Source organism: Eptatretus burgeri, chromosome 6, assembly GCF_056783735.1.
Source record: "Eptatretus burgeri isolate ZD-2024b chromosome 6, Ebu_testis_v1, whole genome shotgun sequence".
Lineage (NCBI taxonomy): Eukaryota > Metazoa > Chordata > Myxini > Myxiniformes > Myxinidae > Eptatretus > Eptatretus burgeri.
This window is the reverse complement of record NC_140966.1, coordinates 47429442-47451941: the sequence shown is the minus strand read 5'-3', so window position 1 is coordinate 47451941 and position 22500 is coordinate 47429442. Positions and strand designations below refer to the sequence as shown.

The 22500-nt window shown below is 37.2% G+C and overlaps 1 protein-coding gene across 5 annotated transcripts in view; it reads right to left on the bottom strand.

Moving 5' to 3' along the window:
- The window catches only part of LOC147024705 (uncharacterized), a 100133-nt gene that overhangs the window by 75387 nt on the left and 2246 nt on the right, over positions 1-22500 (bottom strand). The window contains exons 1-4 of one of the 5 annotated variants that reach the window (XM_085884872.1): positions 19854-19941; positions 19152-19180; positions 6414-6634; positions 486-563 (exon numbers count right to left, since the gene is read on the bottom strand). In XM_085884872.1, the coding sequence (XP_085740998.1) occupies positions 486-563; positions 6414-6624 (289 nt within the window). In that variant the 5' untranslated portion in view covers positions 6625-6634; positions 19152-19180; positions 19854-19941. The other 4 variants (XM_085884873.1, XM_085884874.1, XM_085884875.1 and 1 more) reach the window with 4 other exon arrangements.

Below are 22500 nucleotides of genomic sequence, written 5' to 3'. Positions count from 1 at the left end.
TAAACCATTTAGCTGAAGGAGAGAGGAAATACAGAGAGAGAGAGAGAGAGAGAGAGAGAGAGAGAGAGAGAGAGAGAGAGAGAGAGAGAGAGAGAGAGAGAGAGAGAGAGAGAGAGAGAGAGATATTAATATTGTTTTGTAATAACATTCCTATTATGCTATTATCATTAGTGTTGTAATGACTTTTGTTATTAGAAAAGCGGCCTAAGAAAAACGTTATGATAAGCTATCGATACACCTTAACACGGATTTTTCCCAATGTGGAAAACCCCCTTGGGGAAGAGGGGTGGGGATGAAGTCGCTACAACCACCATAGTGTGACCCTTGGTCCTCTTGCCAAGTATAGTTGAGATTGGATAGGTAACAATCGAATGCATCGGGGTCAGACAGACAGACAGAAAGATACCAAACTGCCTATTTTATTAAGGGATAAAATGCATTTATAGTTAAAATGATGGAGGAGTGAATGTGGAAAACATGTTTACCAGTGTTTGGTTGAAATCCAGAAATAACGTAGTCATAGTTACTTGATTCCTTGTACCATGCATCCACCACTTCTTGTGCTACAAAACAGTCAGACAAAAGGGTGGATACAAAAAATAGTTAGAAAAATGATTTTCATGTGAATTAAATTTCATTATGTATTACTTTTGTCATAATAATTCAATTAGGAATGCAAATATTACATTATTGGATATGCACAGGATAAGTATTAGATGAATAGCAGGTGTTTAAAAAACCAAAAATTGATTTGATATTAATTTATTCAAGGCTAAAATACAAGTGAACATGAAATGAGTGGCTTACAAGACCAAAGGGTCAAAAGCATAAAAGCATAAAAATATACGAAAACTCAGCAATTGTTTGACCATATGCTTTGGCCTTCGGGCCGTAGTGCAGGCATATATTGGTTTGACAAGCTTTGTAGGACTGTGTGCTTTGGCCTGCGCTAAAGTATACATTTTCAGCTCACCTGAACTTTCCTCACCTTAGCTTTGTTATCATATTTGATTTTTAGCTTTTGGTGAGCTTATGCGATCAAGCAGTGTGAGTGAATCAATGACTGAGTCAGTCCATAAACATTTCAGTCATTATCGCTTGAACCAAACACACGATTTTGATGAAACTTGACCACAACCTTCATTACCAGTGATGTAGCAAGATTTATCGACTGCATCAAAATCTGCACTCATTAAGTCGGTCTACGGGGGTGTTTTTGACCCAACAAAATAGGTATTTGCTCTCTTCTCCGAAACTATACACACAATGTCGATGTCACCAGACCACAACCTTCATCATCCATGATGTACCAAAGTTTGTTCACCGCATTAAAAAAAAAATTGGGGTCTGAGGGGGGTCTGCGGGCATTTTGAGTGACTGTTGCTCCTGATATAGGTGAGCTTTAGGATGTGCAGTCCTATTTTTAGCTTTGTTATCATATTTGATTTTTAGCTTTGTTATAATATTTAATTTTTTATCTTTTATATTAAAATGTCAACTCCTACGTCTGACTGTTAAAGTTATCATAAATGCTGTTATTACAACCTATACATTTTTCATGGATGAGGGATCTATGAATGGTAAATGGCCAAATTGAAGCCTTGGCTGGAGTATGGTATCTTGAGTACTAAAAAAATGCTTTCTGATGTTTTTCAGTCCAAACAATGGCACAAGATGTCCAGCACCATGCAACCAATTAACAGTTTGTTACAATGGAAATTATTGCAAAGCAATAATACACGAACACAGTACTAACAAGAAAAAGAGCAGTCAGAGATTGCAGTCCTTTGCCAGGACTTATTTTGAGTGGTGTCATTTTATGGGTTTTAGGATAAATTCAATATGCCTGCCAAATCATGTGACCTATGACATCATCTGTGTGAACCTTTTACTCCTCATGGATAGGTGGTCATACATGTAAAGTTTCGTCTCGATCTGTTCAGTCATTTCAGAAAAGAAGATCTTTGAAGGATTTTTTAAAGACAATATGGCTTCTGAATCACGTGACCGTTCACATCATAAAATTCTTTACTGTGGACCATTTTATCCCTAGATGACCCTCAAAAATTTTCATACTGATCGGATGTGGTGTTCTACATATGCAATTATCAAGTCATAACGAAGGCACCTATGATGTCATGAAAAAAAAAATCATACTCATTCCCCACGTGGAGTACTTGGTTTGTGCCAAGTTTCAGAGATATAGAGGTCCAAAGCTTTTCCATTTTTCCAATATGACTACCACAACATGTGACCTATGACATGATTATTATCATTAAAATATTCTGCATGAGTAGTCGCAGCACTGGTGAAAATTTTGTCTCAATCCGACAAGTGGTTGCAGAGAAAAACACTAAAGATCTGTGTGGACAAACAAACAAACAAACAATCAGACAAAAAAATGGACCCAAATGCAAACCCTCTCCTTTGGCGAGGGTAACTAGAGAGGTGATAGAACATGATACCCCACGCAGTGTCAAAGTAACTATACTTCAATTTTAATAAAATAATGATTTTAAAGATCGTCAAAACAAAACTCCAGAAGTTTAGCACTTGCAGCAGTCTTATACACCACCTTTATACACTGTAATAAAACGCCATCGAGTCACACTTTCAGAGATGGAGGATTTATTGATCACCATGGAACGCAGCATCAATCGGCAACATACATAGCCATATTGGCGGCGGCTTCTTCACCCCGATATTGAACCCTCTCACATGCCACATGCCTGGTGTTGGCTTAATGGTTAGGGTGGTGGGCTTTGGATCCTAGGGTCCTGAGTTCAAATCCCACTCAGCTGTTGAATTAATACCAGGTGGGGTTAACTCGGCCCGTCATCCTGAGATCGGCAAAATGAGTGCCAGCATGCTGGTATACTGTGGCGGAGTTGCGACCCGTCCGGGATTGTGCCCAATAGCCAAGGAGACTGCTGAGGCAGCACCAACGCTCTGCACAGAGTATGGTCCCAATCTCCTCCTCCTCACATGCCACACCCACTTCCCAGGGGCTACACTTGAGAGCTCTTATTACATACACCACACTATAGAAAATGTCCAAGTATGGCAAAACGAGGTTCTTGGAAGTATTATGAAGGCGATTTAGTGTTCAAGTGTATAATGCAATTTAAATAAAGGTTTCAAGGTGTATAAGTAAATTAATTCCCCATTTTACCCAGTATCTATTACTTTACCTTATCTAACATGTTACATTAGTGATTACCCCACGTGCATGAAGTGAAAAGCGGGGTTAAGAAATCGGTCACACACGTACTGTACATGTCTGCATTTTGTTATTCCCTTTTAAATTCATTTTCTGCAACCACTTGTCAGATTGGACACAAAACTTTCATCATAGGTGTGACTACTCATGTGGAATGTTTTAATGGAAATTATGTCAAAGGTCACATGATGCGGCAGCCATGTTGGAAAAAAGGAAAACCTTTTTACCTCTATGTCTGAAACCACGCCATGGAAAAAATTGAAACTTGGCATCTGTCAAGTACTCCCATTCTGGAATAAGTGATTTTTTTATGGTCATAGGTGTCTTCATTATGACGTCATAATTGCATACGTGGAATGCTACATCTGATCAGTATAAAAAAAAATTTGAGGGTCATCTAGGGATAAATTGGTCGACAGAAAAATAATTATGACATCATCAGTCATGTGGTTCGGCAGCCATCATGTTTTTGTAAACCTTCAAAAATCTTATTCTCTGAAACGGCTAAACAGAACAAGGCGAAACTTTACACACGTTCCCCAAGCCTTGGGAATACCAGAGTGTTCACGAATAATTGATAGGTCACATGGTTTGGCAGCCATATTGATTTGAAGGAAAATATTTTTTAAATTCTCTCTTTTACCACTTGATTGATCGACGTGAAACTTCACAAATATCATCTCACACCGTTGTTGCATATAGTGTAAAAATGATGATGGCATAGGTCATGTAGTTTGGCAGCTAATTTGGATAGAAAATTGCACCGTATCCGATTAACACGAAACATCACAAACCTGATCCCCTACCCAATTAGAAGCAGAGTGTAAATTTATGATGTCATAGATCATGTGGTTCAGCAGCTATTTTGGATTGAGAAGATAAACTTTTTAAAATCCTCCCAAGAATGGCTTACCAGGTCGATCTGAAACTCCGCACGGATGATCTACTAGTCTTGGAGAATATACAGTAGGCTTATTTTTTTTTGTAATCTCATGGTCTAACATCTATGATTTTTTTTTCACGAATATACCTTTTAAAAATCTTCTTCTCCAGACAATTTGACAGATCGAGGAGAAACTTTACCCATATGTTCCCCCAAGCCTTGGGAATACCAGGTTATTCAGGAATAATTAATAGGTCACATGGTCTGGCAGCCGTATTGGATTGAACGGAAATCTTTAAAAAAAAAATGTTTCTCTTGAATTGCTTCATCAATTGACATGAAACTTCACAGTTATGATCTAATAGTGATGGGGGGTGTATGTTTTAAATTTCCACCTGATTTTACACATGGTCTAGCAGGCAGAATTATTTAATATCTTGAATCTGAGTTCAGGGATTTAAATGAAACTTTAAATGGTGTCATAATTGCTTCCATAGAATACTAAAACTGATCAGTATGAAAAATTTTGAGGGTCATTGAGGGATAAATTGGTAAACAGAAAAAAATTGTTGACATCATTGGTCACATGGTGGGGCAGCTTTTTTTTTTAACCTTCAAAAACTCCAAAATGGCTGAACAGATTGAGGCGAAGTTTTACAGGTATGACCGCTTATCCATGAGGAACAAAAAGTTCCCCACCAATGTCTTCAGAGGTAGGTCACAGGGTTTGGCAGCCATATTGAATTTAACCCTCAAACATTTAAAAATCTTCTGCAGAGTAACTGAACAGATAGAGGGGAAACTTCAAACACATATTCCCTCTCGTCTTGGGGATACCAGGGTGTTCAAGAATAATTGATAGGTCATGTGGTTTGGCAGCCATATTAGATTGAAGGAAAATATTTTTTAAATGCGCTGTTGCTGATGTTGCTGTCTGCACAGTCACTGATGATTCGCCAACAAGTGATAAAACCGGTCTGGCAGCTGAGGGAGTGTGTAGCATTGGGATGTGTGTACTATTTGTGAATGTCTTTATAGCTGTGGAGGAACTCTGGGAAGGGTTTGAAACAGCAAAGCGCTTACCTTGCGTAGGCCTTCTTGGTTGCTTTATGCAGCTTCTGTGGCTAGACGAGCATCCATCCATCCATTGGGACCATACTCTGTGCAGAGCGTTGGTGCTGCCTAAGCAGTCTCCTAGGCTATTGGGCACAATCCTGAATGGGTCGCCACTCCAACACAGTATACCAGCATACTGGCACTCATTCTGCTGACCTCGGAAGGATGACAGGTCGAGTTAACCCCACCTGGTATTAATTCAACAGCTGAGCAGGATTTGAACTTTGGACCATAAGATCCCAAGCCCACCACCCTAACCATTATGCCAACACCAGGCATATAATATTTATATGTAAATGTAAATGTGTATGTATATATATATATATATATATATATATATATATATATATATATATATATATATATATATATATATATATATATATATATATATATATATATATATATACATATGTAATGTTACTTTCTACTATGGTGGGTTCAAAAGTGATGCTTTATCCTATTTTGAGAATGTGTCCAGCAGCCATCTTAGATTCAAAAACATGCCACAAGGGGAGTTTACGGATACCCACCATAAATTATAACTGGGGACCCTAATTAATTCAAATCAACCATAAAACCACCTCTGGCAAGCTTTTCTTGGTGATCCGATGAGTCCTCCTGACTAACACACAGACACACATTGACATTTATTATTACAGATTATAGTTAAATGGCCTCTACTTGTGCAACTTTACAGAAAGGAAAGTTTCATTCCTGTGTGTGTGTGGTCGTATGGCAGCTTAGCTGCCGGGGTGGCTATCATCTCTTGAAGCGCGACTGTGTCGCTGATGCAGTGCCCCTCTACCAGTACACACACTGGAACTGGTACTCATTTCGCCGACCTCGGAAGGATGACAAGCTGAGTCAACCCCCTGGTGTATTAATTCAGCGGCCAACGGGGCTTTAACTCAGGACCCTAGGATCCCAAGCCGCCACCCAAACCACTGAGCCAACACCAGGCTCTTCATTCCTGTAACAAAATGTGTAAACCGCTACGGTTTTCTTTTACATCGCAATACATTTCCAAAGTCTGCAAAAAGTACATCTCAAAGTTCATGAGAAAGACATTGATCAAAAATTAAATGCTGGAATGAGCATACCATTATGTGTGAGAATATAAAATTAAATCAGTTATGATGAGTTGTAAATTATATCATTTTTTTTTTTTAAATGGGTGCACAAACCACCCACCGGTGATTGAAAATGGTTCATTTCCATGTAAGCAAAATATGTTCTCTCCGTTTTGAGTGTCTCCAGATCGCAGTTGCTGCTCTTGGACCAGTTTCTTGGCCCAAGCATCAGCCTCAGAAGACAGCTCAAGACTGAGGCTCAGAGGAGGTGAACCGTGCATTGCTCGGCACTCATTGTGCGCTTTTTGTAGGGCTTGCTCAAACTCTGACATGGCGCGTTACCTGCAGATGGATACAAAGGTGGATATATATTTTCAAGCTACAACAACAGAATTCCTCAACTTAATAATTGAAATTCCTGATAATTTGAATAAAATAATTTAAATACTGTCCGAGGATCATTATTAACAATGCGACTAATGTCAAATAAGCGACGAACAATTTTGAATCACTTTTACTTTAATTGGTCTCATTATTTCTTTTACATATATCATACAGTAATGAAAACCCAAATACATTTTATACCTCACAAAGAGTCACAGAAGTGCTTTGTTGAAGTGCCATGACTGGTGAGATGGGTATCAACACCAAGCTGATTGACATGGTGACAGTTAAAATCACCACCAGAGTGACTCGGATGTTTGAGTTTCACACATTTATGAACAGGGGAGGAGGCGCTGTTGACAGGGAGCAGGGCATGTGAAAGTGGGTCGGGAGCTAGGAGAGGATGTGTGGCAGGGGGAGGGGATGGGCGGTGTGAGGGAAGCTGGGAGGTGTTAATGGAGGTGAATAGAAGTCGATGGTCATGTGCCAGCAACCTTTGCAAACTGGACAGCTCATGATTGTAAACTTGGATATATGGAAACAGATATTAAAGGAGGGATGAAATTAATGAATGGTCGTGGAAGGTACGGAGGAATATATATGTTGGTATGAGTGGATATTTGATGGGCCAAGCATTTGTGAGTGAGACATATTTGAGAAATAAACCCTTTGGAGAAGAGGAAGAAGAAGAAGAAGCAGAGGAAGAAGAGTAATTGTTTGTGATGAAGGAGAACACGTGAATGTTCCTGATGGAGACATGAGGAATGTGAAGCATTTTGATATGTTGTATAAGCTTTTATAATAAGTTGCAGTTCATTTAGTTAAAATACAATTTGGAGTTATTGAGAAAAGGAAGGAAATACAGGCAGAATGAGTGGGTTTTTTTTTTGGCATGAAAAAAATTGAAGGAAGGATTGGGAATAAGATAAAGCCTAGGAAGGTGAAAGGACAACACTTGGGAGAAGGAAAGTGAAATGAGGCATGCTGCGTCGGAACAGAGACAGAATTTGCACAATGACTAGCTGAGTGCTTGGCGAGTTGGCCAGACACACACAGGGACACAAATTCAACAATATACGACAACAAGGTATGGTTAAACATGGAAAATTGAACAAAAACACAAGACTGCAACACGGGGACAAAGAGATAACATAAAGACATTACGGATCAGGTTTATTGTTGAGTTATTTCATGATTGTTTCGTGTTTAGTTCTCTCATGACAGTGAACCTGCATAGAAAAAAAGGGAAGATCATTTTCAAAATTAATAATCAACTGCTGCCTAAAACTTGTTTATCAAACTTTTTAATTAGGCCACAAGATCATTACTGACTTGCCTGGACATGAAAAAGAGTTTATGAAAACGACATCAGTATATTAATCATTGTCAACGTAAACATATCTGGAAAACCAGGTGTGTGGAGCAATGCGAATTCAAAATTGAACATGGTGTCTCTGCATGAAATAGTAGAGACATGAAGTTTGGGATACTCAGGTGTGAGCATTGAGTTTGGTGCACTCAAAATCCCATATGAAGTGTTTGTTTTTATTGTCTTCTACTCTTATTCATTTTAATGTGCATTTCCTCCGTCATGTATTTCATACACAGTTGGCTCCATGAGCATTGTCTTTGTTGTTTTAATGTGGCATATAATCTTTATAGAGCATTGGTGCTGCTGAAGCAGCTTCCTGGCAAGTGGTTTGCCATTGTCTTTCCAGCATTGTTTATCATGCTCTATCCTTTTAAATTCTGATCTCAAGCAAGGAAGCAGCAAGTACCATCGTTTAAGTCTTTGGTTTGACTCGGCCAGGGTTTGAACCACCGAACTCACAGACTCGGAGCTGATGCACTAAAGTCTAAACATTACGCCACTGAGTCTGGTATCTATGGGCATTTGATTACGTTTTTTTTTTAAACTTATGCCTGATTTGTCATTACAAAACCTCTACTGTTAGTACAACCTTGTTTGAAGGCCCAATAATAAAGAAAGCAAAGCTGTCATCTCATGATTTCACCGTGAAGGGAGTAACTATGTTTGCCTGTTGCTTTACCTTTCGAGCAATTGTTGGTGATAACGAAAATGGTGGTAAAGAATATTGATCTTTAATACGAATTAGAATGCAAGACCCATTGTTTCCAGAGACATTAAATAAAAATTACTTCACCATTTAAAAATCGTTAGAATAAATTATTGAATACCAGCTGCTTTTTTGTTTGTAACCTTTTCTTCCCTGTGTTGCAAGTAGAGCAACCTGCTTTTAGTACTGCAGCATAGCAAACCAATTGTTCAAATTTGCATAAAAGCACGAAAATTGGTACACATGTAGAATAATGTATTCTGAACAATTATAGATATGGAGCCACCCAAGATTAAAGCTGACCAAGGCACAATCTCGGGTGGCTCCATATCTAGAATTGTTCGGAATACATTATTCTACATGTGTACCAATTTTGGTGCTTTTATGCAAATTTGAATAATTGATCTGAAATATCAGACTACGCTGCTGGACTATTTGTGATGCTTTATAATTGGAAATGCTGTTTGATAGGGCGACATGAATAAAATGGAAATGTTAAATAAACGTATTGAATATAGCAAGCATTTAATCGATACAAGTAACGGGATTGAATGATATTCACCATTATTATAAGTGAGAAGAAGATAAAGGAGGATGAGTTTTTGTTTTAATGTGAATTGAAACCGTACCATCTGCCTTCACCTTATATTATTCGACTATATGATACTGTTTGACACTTTACTCAAGCATATCATACGGTTTGATACCTTACTCAACGATAGCATACTGTTTGACACCTTACTAAATAATGTCATACTCTTTGACACCTTACTAAACTATGTCATACTGTTTGACACCTTACTAAACTATATCATACTGTTTGAAACCTTACTAAATTATATCATAGTGTTTGAAACCTTACCCAACTATATCAAACTGTTTGAAACCTTACTAAATTATATCATAGTGTTTGAAACCTTACCCAACTATATCATACTGTTTGAAACCTTACTAAATTATATTATAGTGTTTGAAACCTTACCCAACAATATCAAACTGTTTGACACCTTACTAAACGATATCATACTCTTTGAAACCTTACTAATCTATATCATACTACTTGAAACCTTACTAAATACTATTTGACACCTTACTCGACGATATCATACTGTTTGAAACCCCACTAAGCTATATAATCGTGTTTGAAAGATTACTCAATGATATACTCTTTGAAACCTTACTAAACAATATCATACTGTTTGAAACCTCACTAAACAATATCATACTGTTTGAAACCTTACTAAATTATATCATAGTGTTTGAAACCTTGCGCAACTATATTAAACTGTTTTACACGTTACTAAACTATGTCATACTTTGAAACCTTACTAAACGATATCATACTGCTTGAAACCTCACTAAATACTGTTTGACACCTTACTCAACGATATCATACTGTTTGAAACCCCACTAAGCTATATAATCCTGTTTGAAACATTACTCAATGATATCATACTCTTTGAAACCTTACTAAACAATAGCATACTGTTTGAAACCTTACTAAATTATATCATACCATTTGATACCTTACTAAACAATATCATACTGTTGGAAACCTTACTAAATTATATCATACCATTTGATACCTTACTCAACTATAACATACTGTTTGAAACCTTATTCAATGAGATCATACTGTTTGAAACCTTACTAAACTATATCATACTGTTTGAAACCTTATTCAATTATATCATACTGTTTGAAACCTTATTAAACTATATCATACCATTTGAAACCTTATTCAATTATAACATATTGTTTGAAACCTTATTCAATTATAGCATACCGTTTGAAACCTTACTAAACTATGTCATACTGTTTGAAACCTTATTCAATTATATCATACTGTTTGAAACCTTATTAAACTATATCATACCATTTGAAACCTTATTCAATTATAACATATTGTTTGAAACCTTATTCAATGAGATCATACTGTTTGAAACCTCACTAAACTATATCATACTGTTTGAAACCTTATTAAATTATATCATACTGTTTGAAACCTTATTAAACTATATCATACCATTTGAAACCTTATTCAATTATAACATATTGTTTGAAACCATATTCAATTATAGCATACCGTTTGAAACCTTACTAAACTATATCATACTGTTTGAAACCTTATTCAATTATATCACACTGTTTGAAACCTTACTAAACTATATCATACTGCTTGAAACCTTATTCAATTATATCATACTGTTTGAAACCTTATTAAACTATATCATACCATTTGAAACCTTATTCAATTATAACATATTGTTTGAAACCTTATTCAATTATAGCATACCGTTTGAAACCTTACTAAACTATGTCATACTGTTTGAAACCTTATTCAATTATATCATACTGTTTCAAACCTTATGAAACTATTTCATACTGTTTGAAACCTTATAAACGATATCATACTGTTTGAAACCATACTAAATTATATCATACCATTTGACACCTTACTCAACTATAACATAATGTTTGAAACCTTCTTCAACAATATCATACTGTTTGAAGCTGGCCCATCTATCCTCACCTTACTCAACTATATTATACTGTTTGCAGATTGGGCTTGATGAGTGGTATCCCCTACAAGGCAATTGTTGAAGGCCGGAAGGACACGCCTCGGGACGGACAGACACAGGCACGCTGAGACTGATCCTCTTTTATATTATAGGTAAAGTTACTGTTTTATTTACTCTTTTTATATGAGGACAGTTCATAGCTGAGATGGATCTTTTATTGTAGAAATTGCAAAACAAATACTTCTATGATGGAAGTTTCAACAAATGTTATCTAGCCTGAGCAAGTTATGCAAAAAGTGAAATTAGCACTGATCAAACGATTCTAAGCTAAACCAGGATGGTGGCAAACATTTTGATTTTTGATGTGTGCTGTTGAACAGAGCTGTTTCATTAAGTCTTATGTGATGGAGAGCATAAAACCAGCTAAAATTCACAATCGACTTTTTGCACAATTTTATGATGTTTGTCTTTCCATAATTGTTTGCATTTAAATGGTGCAGTGTGTCAAAAAATGGCCATGAATTGATGAGCAATCTTGAGAATTATCAATGCAACCATGCAATCAAATAACACCTGGTGTCAATAAAACCAACATAAAAAGTGTATTAACCGGATAATTTTGGAAAATCACTGCATTGCTATGACATATGAAATTGCAGAAGAATTGCCAGTGTTAAAAGTGTGGAAACAATAATTTATTCTCAATCGTTGAAATTTCAAATTCAATGAGGTAAATGCAAGTTTGACACCAAAGGACCTCATGTTTGATCAAAAGTCAACTCATGTAGCTGTTGCAACAGGGCTCTTAGAACACAAGCCGAGGGAGGGAGATGATTTATTGAACAAGACTGACATGTGATAAGACGTGCGTCAATCATTTCACTTCATGATCAAAGTAAGCCAGCATGAATTGCAGACAATATTGGTCCCACCAATTAATTTTATTTACCCCAAACCACATGTTAAACCAGCTGGTGCTTATGTTTTGGGTGCTGTCAGTTACTCAAAAAGGACTCTCTGTCTCTGTCTATCTCTCGTAGCCTATGGCTGCTAGTTGCATCATTGGTTGGGACACGGCTATGCCGCTGATGCAGTGTCCCCCTTACCAGTACACTGGTACTCATTTTGCCGACCTTGGAAGGATGACAGGCTGAGACAACCTCCTGGTGTATTTTAATTCAGTGGCCAATGGGGCTTGAACTCAGGAACTCAGGACCCTAGAATCCCAAGCCGCCACCCTAACCACTAAGCCAACACCAGGCTTCAAAAAGGACTGGATGCATTTCTTTAATATTCTGCATACGTATGTGATGATAACTGGACATGAGGCCACCATGTATATACATTAGAAGTGTCAAATTATTTTGTTATGAAGCCAAAAGTCATGGGACAAGTGATTTTATTTCCGAATCTTGGCAATTTTAAACAAAATTACGGGAGAGAATAGAACCACGACAAGGTCGTAGATGCTTTCGGCAAACATTATTTCTTTAGATACACTTTACCATCTCCCCTATCAGCACAACATATTATTATTTATTTATCTGTATAGAATTTCCTATCTCCATGAAGAATGTACCACCTTGAATTATTTATTTTCACTTTACCATCTTTTCTACAGACATACCATATTTATTTATTTTTATGCACTTCATCAACCACCAAAAACATAACCTTGACATGTATATATATATATATATATATATATATATATATATATATATATATATATATATATATATATATATATATATATATATATACACATATATATGTAGAGACACACACACACACACACACACACACACACACACACACACACACACACACACACACACACACACACACACACACACACACACACACACACACTACCATCAAAGCTACCAACATACCACCTTGAATTCTGATTTATTTATACACCTTTTATCAATTCAGATTCCATACCCGACATGTACAAACTTGATTTATTAATTTTTATACACTTTACCATTTGTACAACCACACAAACCTTGAATTATTTATATATTTAGATACATTTTACTGTCTCCACTCCCAACACAAAACTTTGAATGATGTATTTATTTACATACACGAACATCTCCAGTGCAAACAAGAAACGATACATTATTTATTTATTTTATACACTTTACCATCTTTGCTCCTGACTAGTGTGACCACTCCTCATTTTCATAAATGCCAAGGTGAGCCAATGAAAAATAGCCAAGAATTCACAAGGTTTCAGAAAAGCGATGATAATAGAAAACCTATACGCCAAGAAAACCTATAGAAAACCAAGATGCCAAGGTGAACAACGAATAGCTAAGATCTTGCGAAAAAAGCCAAGGAGTGGTCACACTGCTCCTGACATACCACTTTGAAGCCTTTATTTCTTTATATACACTTCACAATCCACTCTTTAACCCGATGGTAAACACGTCCTCAACCATTTCTCGGTCATCCATTTACCGACGTTGTTCAAACTTTGCACTCTGCTAATGAATGATGGCTTACATATGGATGTCATTTTTTTTTCAATATCAGATCCAAGATGGCCGACTGATGGCCATTTTGTTACTTAAATGTGTCCCCAACCATTTCTCAGACAAGCATGGTCCGATTTTGTTCAAACTTGGCACAAACGTCGTACATGATGGCATACATGTGACTCTCACTTTATTTTGTGATCTGATAAAAGATGGCTCACTGGAAGCCTGGTGGCCATTTTAGTTCTACATAAATATGGGCCAGCCCTTTCACTCCATCCAGCAAAATTACTAAAAAACGAGGGATATGACATTTTATCTTTTTTTTTACTTGTTTATTTTAAATTAAGTCTATACATCCATTTTCTAAGGTGCATTTTGGCAGGTGTATCCTCAATGAGGACCTGCATTCTTGTTTTTGAAATGTTCAGCCAGTATCTGAATGGCTTGTAGCAAGTGTTTTGTAACCATAACAGTTAAATTTATTTGAAAGTTATTCAACATGTAAAAAGCCGTAAATGTATTGTTGTAAATTGTAAATTTTGTCAAAAGTACTCGAATGACATCACACAATGGCATGAGATGAGCAATATTCAGATGGCAGTAAAGTATGCTGTCTCAAAGGGTGACTTTACTGCAAGAAGATGCTCACCCTCAAGCAGCAAATCTAAACACTGATACTCAATTGAAGAGAGGTTTGAAAATTCTAAACCATCTACCATACCTTCCAAATTCTCAGTGTGATTTTAATCTCTCTAAATATGGCCTAGCCCTTTCAGCACATGTGCAAGGTGAGGGTAATTTGATATGAAGTCAAAGCACATTTCCTGAAATGATTGTTTACCCATCAAAAAGTTGTGCTTTTGGTGTAAGTGCAATTGGAATCTATCTGAGCTATATAACCACAATGTATTATACAGTGCCTATAGAAAGTCTACACCTCCTTTCCAAAAATTTACCTTTTGTTACTTTATATACTGGAATTAAATTGCGTTAAATCAGACTTTTTCCACCTTTATTTACACAGTATAACCCACAACTTCCAAGCAAAAAACAAATTCCTCAAATTTCAGAAAATTGATCAAGAATACAGAACTAGAATATCTTGGTTGGATAAGTGTCCACCCCTTCCCCCACCCTGAGTTAATACTTGGTGGAAGCACCTTTGATATGAGTCTATTGGGATAGGTGATTACCAACTTTGCACACCCTGATTGGGCAATATTTCCCCATTCTTCTATGCAAAACTGTTCAAGCTCAATCAAGTTGCATGGGGAGCGTTGATAGACAGCAATCTTCAAGTCATGCCACAGATTTTCGATTGGATTTAGGTTTGGGCTCTGGCTTGGCCACTCAAGGACATTTATCTTTTGTTCCTGAGCCACTCCATTGTAGCTTTAGCTGTGTGATTCAGGTCATTGTCTTATTGAAAGGTGAATTTCTGTCCCAATTTCAGCTTTCTTGCAGAGGGCACGTTTTCATCTAGGAGTTTTCTGTATTTTGCTCCATCCATTTTCCCCTCTTGCCTGACAAGTGCTCCAGTCCCTGCTGATGAGAAACTTCCCGAGAACATGATGCTGCCACCACCATGCTTCACAGTTGGGATGATGTTATTTGGGTGATGTGCTGCATTGGGTTTGTGCCAAACGTAACATTTTGTATGGAGGCCAAAATGTTCCATCTTGGCTTTGTCAGACCACAAAACTTTTTGACACATGGCTTTAGAATCTCCGGAGTGTTTTTTGCACACCTTAAATGGTGCTCAAGGTGGGCTTTTTAAAGTAATGCCTTCGCTCTTGCCACCCTACCATTCAGGCTATACTTGTGAAGTGCTTGGGATATTGTTGTCACATGTACATGGTGACCAGTCTTTGCCATGAAGGGCTGAAGCTCTTTCAAAGTTTCCATTGGCCTCTTGGTGGCCTCTCTGATCAATCTCCTCTTTGCTTGGTCATCCAGTTTGGAGGGACAGCCTGATCTAGGTATGATCTTAGTGGTACCATATGCCTTCCACTTCTTAATGATTGTCTTTGACTGTGCTCCAAGGGATATTCAAGGTCTTTGAAATATTTTAATATCCATCCTCTGATCTGTGCCTTATGCCTTTCCACAGCTTTATCTCGGAGGTCTTTTGAAAGCTCCTTGCTGGTCATGGTTGAGTTTTTGCTGTGAAATGCACTACCCAGTAAAAGAAAATAATCAGAATCAGGACAATTTAACACAGAAACAGGCCAATTAACTTAGTGTGTGATTTTGAAGATGATTGGTTACACTTGGGATAATTTACAATTGCTATTATCAGGGGGGCAGACACTTATCCAATCAAGATATTCTAGTTTTGTATTTTTAATTAATCTTCTGAAATTTGTGGAATTTGTTTTTCACATGGAAGTTGTGGGTTATGACATGTAAATAAACGTGGAATTTTTAAAAATCTGTTTTAATGCAATTTAATTCCAGGCAAAAAGGCCACAAAACCTGAAAATTTTGAAAGGGGGTGTCGACTTTCTATTGGTACTGTATATGCACATCGGCAGTGAACATGTTTTTCCTTCAAAGGCAGATTATTTTACATTGTTGCTCATGCTCGAGAAAGCCATCTGTTTCCGAAAAAAATTAAAAAATAAACTCGCCCAGGGATCATACCTGAAAACACGTCATTATAAGGGGCTTTGGCCAATCAATTCTGGGAATCTTGCAACATTGAAAGAAAACCTCCATTATTATTTAAATTTAACAATATGTATAAAGCAAGTCTCTGAGGCAGGTGCTACTGTGCTTCAGTGGAACATCAGGATAGACGTTTATATGTGTGCTTCACTAACATAGTATAGACTATAATAATGAAGAAGTTCTGTTGAAAAAACATTCTTCTACAGAATATACAGATATGCCATGCCTATTAATGTATTTTTTTTATTAAGATCAGGATTCATAACAGCTTACATATTGATATATTAATTATCATATTCATGTGCAATCATTTGTTTGATTTGAAATGGCAAGTTTGACACCTGTGAACAACTGTTCTATCTTTCCTCCTTTCTTTTCTCTTGTTATAAATGTGTGTGTGTGTGTGTGTGTGTGTGTGTATATATATATATATATATATATATATATATATATATATATATATATATATATATATATATATATATATATATACATATACATATATATACATACATATACCAGGTGGGGTTGACTCTGCCTGTCATCCTTCCGAGGTCGGCAAAATGAGTGCCACTTGCTGGTATCCTGTGTCGGAGTGGCGACCCATCCAGGATTTTGCCGAATAGCCAAGTAGACTGCTTAGGCAGCACTAACGCTCTGCACAGAGTATGGTCCCAATGGATGGATTGATATCTGTCTGAATGCCTCACTCATTTATCACCGTTGTTTGTTTATCACCAGTTTGTTACAGCCATGGGTACTGAGTGTATTATGAGGGGATTGATCCTCGTTTCTCCTCGGAAAAACCGGATCTAGGGCTACCGCTCACAATTAACTTAGTGGTATGGTGGGTTGCTTAACAACCATAAATGCCAATCAGTTAACCACGAGTTCCAGTTCCACCCTTTAATTTGCCGTTTAACTAGAGGTCATGTGACCTCCTGACTGGGGAAGGCACCCTTGACAATGCACCAATCTTATCTTGATTGGATCTTAAGTAAGGTGGCTGAGCATTTACCGCTGGTACACGCCAACTATGACAGGTTAATTTGTTTCGGAATTACCTCCCAATCGATCTAGGTTCAGGCACTGCTGGGCCAATGGAAGGAAAAGACAAGCACGGACATGTTGAAACATCAACAAGGAATTTATTATGAAGATAAATAAATAAACTGAAGAACTTTTTATTTCCTTGTGGTGTAAATGGAGGAACTCAAATCAATCAAAATAATCAGTCAACAAAATAATCTCAAACAAATATTGAATTCAACAGGCATTGACAGAAAAATGTGGCTTTCTTTAAACAGAAATACCTATGTTGTCATCATTATTGTTAGCTTATTAGCTATGGCCAGAATGGCCAGAAACCTATATGGTTCTTTCTAGGCTTTCTTCTCTACCTCTTCCCATCCCCCAGAAATGTAACATTATTGTTATTATTGTTATTATTATTTATTAATGACTATTATTATTACACTTTGTGTAACTGAAGTTATTCTTTATTTTACTGCTGTTCTCCCTTTCATTTCTCTTTTGCACATTTTTCGCAATTCACAGGGGAAATTAGCATTTAAATGAAACAAGTATCTAATTCACAAGGAAACTTGTAAACAGGAAGATGTCAGTTGGTCCAGCATGCCTGTGCTGGAACCAGAACCATATTAACTTATGAAATTGTTGGGATTTGTACCTTTTTCTTTAAAGCTTTTGTTTCTGACCAACTCAATTCACTCGCCTGCAGTTAATTAAAATATATTCCTGCTTGGGACATTGTGCGTGAGATAAGTAAGGTCATACTTGAGTGATTCAAGGGAGCATTGTGTTGCAGAATCTGGGAGGAAAACCTTTGATCTTGCTTATCAGTTTGATATATATCGCGAGGACATAAGCCAGCTGGTAATCCAGCTGGTCCTGAGATGAAAGGGAGAACGATTATGTAATGAAATTTGTTGGAGATAAAACCGTGTATATATATGAGGGAGTGACTCGACCATAAGGGCAGAGCACTCTCCGGATTCCTCAAACGCAAATTGTTGTTCCTGGGGTGTGTTTTCCGTGCACACGTATTGATAGACAATAAACAATTTTCTCTCAGGTACATCGACGTCTTCATGCCTAAGTAAAGGGTGATAAACGCCTCGACAAATTTACTTGTTCCCCATGTACTAATTCCATTAACTTAATCCAACTTAACATCAACATTATATTCATAATTATCTTAAATATCCAATTAATCTATAGGCAGGGAATTTAGCCAAGGTATAAAAATGGCCGACTCTCAAGAGAATTCAATATCCTGATTGATCCAATATCCTGATCAAGAGCCTTGATCAATATCCTGGTTAACAGAGCACAGATGATTTGTTCACCTTGTAATCTTCCTGCTGAAATTGACAAAATCATGAATATACTCGGTGAGAATGGTTATCCTGAGCATGTAGTTAAGAGATACATACCATATGCACATATGTACCATAGGATACCACAATTGACAGATGAAATAAGCCAACTTTACCTAAAGACTATGCCATGTTCTGAGATGCAGAACTTATGACCGGCACTCCATCGTGACATTAGTTTTCGATGGATATTACTCTAACAGGAAACAAATCCAGGACCAGACAGTTCAGAGATGAGTATTCTACCAAATGAGACATTTTCCCATCCCCAGCCATCATGTTCAGACCTGTGCAACATGTTCAATTCAAGTACTTACCAAGTTTGACTCAGCTTAACTTCAAACACCTGATGGGATCAGGCACATTCATGCTGATAAGTGATAGGCATTTAATGTATTCATTTAATCCACTCATTCTTATGATATTTAAACTTTTCACGGATTGATCTCATTTGTTCAATTTCCCAATAAAAATCATGCAGTTGATGAGAAAGAAATCTGTTTTGCAAAAAGGAGAAAGAAAATGAAACTCATGTCCTATTTGTGATGTTTTTTTTTTAATATAATGCCTCATAGACCTTTGTTCTTTCACTGTATGCAGGTGATACAATGTATTATAATTCAAAAGTGATGAGTAGAAAATAAAGAAAAAAAGGGAAAGAACAAATGGGCTGATGGTTGGAGTTTGGGGTTGGAAGATCTGGAGAAATGTTTTAGCGTTCCACCACGATACCCCCAAATAACTGCTTCAAAATATTCACTAACATGAAGATACACATGCCTCATACAACCGCACCCAAACATTGACAGGAAATTTTGTAATGGTTTTACAACTACAGTATCCACATTTACTCACCGGGTTAACAACAACTGGAGCCCCACAGGCCAATCAAGGTCAGTTGCCTCAAGCTATCCTGATGTATCTAAACTAAATACTGTGCACTTATATGATGATAATACTATATATTCGTATGATAGTATTGTACAATAACACAATGGGAAACTATTTGAGACTCAAACCTCTTCCCTGGTGTAGATCAGTGAGCAGTCAAGTTGAGGAAGGACAAAACCGACGTTGTACACCTGGTATTTAAAGCATGATGGGCGGGGGAATGATGGGCGGGGGAATATATTCGGAGAATAAATAAAGGATGAGGGAGGAATAATGATTAACAACATGGGTTTATTACATTTGATTAACATTTTAAAAGTTAGCCCTAACATCACCTACAATGCCATGCTGTGCTATGTGGTGCTATTTTGTGCAAGGCACAACATTGCACACCATGTCATGTTTAATGAGGCAATGTCACATATTCCACTGAATTTCTCTGAAGTCAATGATTTTAGTATACTAGTACTTATAATTTTACTTTTAGGATATATTATAAGTATGTTGTATATTGTGTTATTTGTAAAGCACAATGTTTTGTGTGAGTGTGTGTGTGTGTGTGTGTGTGTGTGTGTGTGTGTGTGTGTGTGTGTGTGTGTGTGTGTGTGTGTGTGTGTGTGTGTGTGTGTGTGTGTGTGTGTGTGTGCGCGCGCGCGCGCAATGTGATGCATGAATGTGCATATTTTAAATATAAACACACGCGCGTGCAGTTTATATACACATCCATCCATTTTCGACACCTCACACAAATGTTGCCCAAGCCTTGGAGACACCAGGGAATTCACGAATAATTATAAGTATGTTGTATATTGTGTTATTTGTAAAGCACAATGTTTTGTGTGAGTGTGTGTGTGTGTGTGTGTGTGTGTGTGTGTGTGTGTGTGTGTGTGTGTGTGTGTGTGTGTGTGTGTGTGTGTGTGTGTGTGTGTGTGTGATCACATGATCTAAGATCACATGATCTGGCAGCCATGTTGGATTGAACAAAAATCTAAAAAATTCTTTCTCTTGAATCAATTCATCAGTCAACTTGAAACTTCACAATTATGATCTGGCAGCCATAATAATAATATATTTTTCTTTAATTTGGGTTTTATTTTTTTTTTTCGTTGTTATTTTTGAATGAGGCACATTTGGCTGTGCCTGGATGGGTTTGAGGGTAGAGGAGTAGGAGCTGAAATGTAAATCCTATCGAGGTTCCTCATGATGACTTCATCTTCGCTTTTTACTTGTTGGGATTCCTTCTGATTATTACTCCAATGCAGGACTGTAACTATTTGGTCTTCCATTTGATTTGAATTGAATTTATTTTAATCCCATTCTAAATTCAGTTGAATAATAACAAAAAACATCATGGGTCAGGGTCAGGTGTCCGATCAAAGCGGGGTTGCATCAAAGCGGGACGTCTTGTTACCCAGTCATCACTACCAGCAGTTGTAAAGTGGCAGTTCTAGTCATGTCGATTATTAATTACGTAACACACCAGTACACAAATGCCACACAAATACACCACACAAAACAAGTCCTGGCGATGGTCTGCAATCACTGATTGCTTTTTCTTGTTACCCTCGCTGGAGGAGAGGGTATTACATTTGGTTTGAAATGTTTTTATTGTTTGTTTCTTGACTTTTTTTTAGAAATGTGTTTTACATGACTAAATTGATGTAACAGTAATTTCTGCAACCAAAGTGTTTTTCCAAGAGAATGTAACAAGAGCACTTTTATTTACTACTCGCAGAGTACCCACCCCCGGTTCGGGCGAGTTTGTGCATTATTTGTTGAAAAGAAATATAGTATTACATGCCTTTCACATTATGTGCCTGAAAATAAGTATAGTATTTCAAAAACAATAGGCTTCCAGCTTGACACAACTTGCACCAGGTGCTGAATTGTTGTGACAATCGGAGTAAAAATGTGACTTGTAGGCGTTTGACAGACAGACAGAAAAACAAACAATTTTTCGCAACTCTTCGATTTCACAAGTAACAAATGCACAAAACACTTGAAAATATTTAAATAGATGAAATGTGAACACACTTGGAATATGCTTTTTTAAGTTTTCGACATTTTAAATGAACTTTTCACACTTCAAAAAAATTCATTTGTTTTACTAAAGTCCAAAACAATATGGCTCCACAATACATTAAGTCTTTCCACAGCAAAAACAGACTCAACAGGAAAAGGGGCGTTAATCCCAATAAATCCAAGGCAAATGGTCAATTATATTGTCATGTCAACAGGGCCTGGTAATACAGGCCCGCCGCACAGTTGCATTGTGCTTCGCAAATGGCCAAATAAAAGGGAATCATGCTTCTGTGGATAACGTGGATAACGTGGCACCCCACCCTCCCCCATGTCGAGATCTAAATCCCACCAGTTTTATATAACAAATTTACTTTACCACTTTATATCTTCAAGAGGGATTTCCCAAAACTGGTTAAAATAGTTTGTCCAAGCATGCGAGAGGGTGGGGAGTAATCAGGCACAATGTATCCTTAATAAGTAATAAGTTTATTGAAGAGAGAGAGACAGGACAACACAAAATGTGAATCCTGAGATGATGAATGTTTACGAATGAATCGAAATAAATATATAACTGCACTCAGTAAAATGAAAGGCACGTAATACAAAATATCGACCTAAGGTGCCAGGGGCACACAATCACTTTCACTCACAAAGGGGGGAAGGAGGGAGGAGGGCCAGGCAGGGTCTTTAAGGGTATGGGGATGGAAACAGGCTCCAATGTTTGCAGGTCTTCTGCACAGCAGCATGGATCAG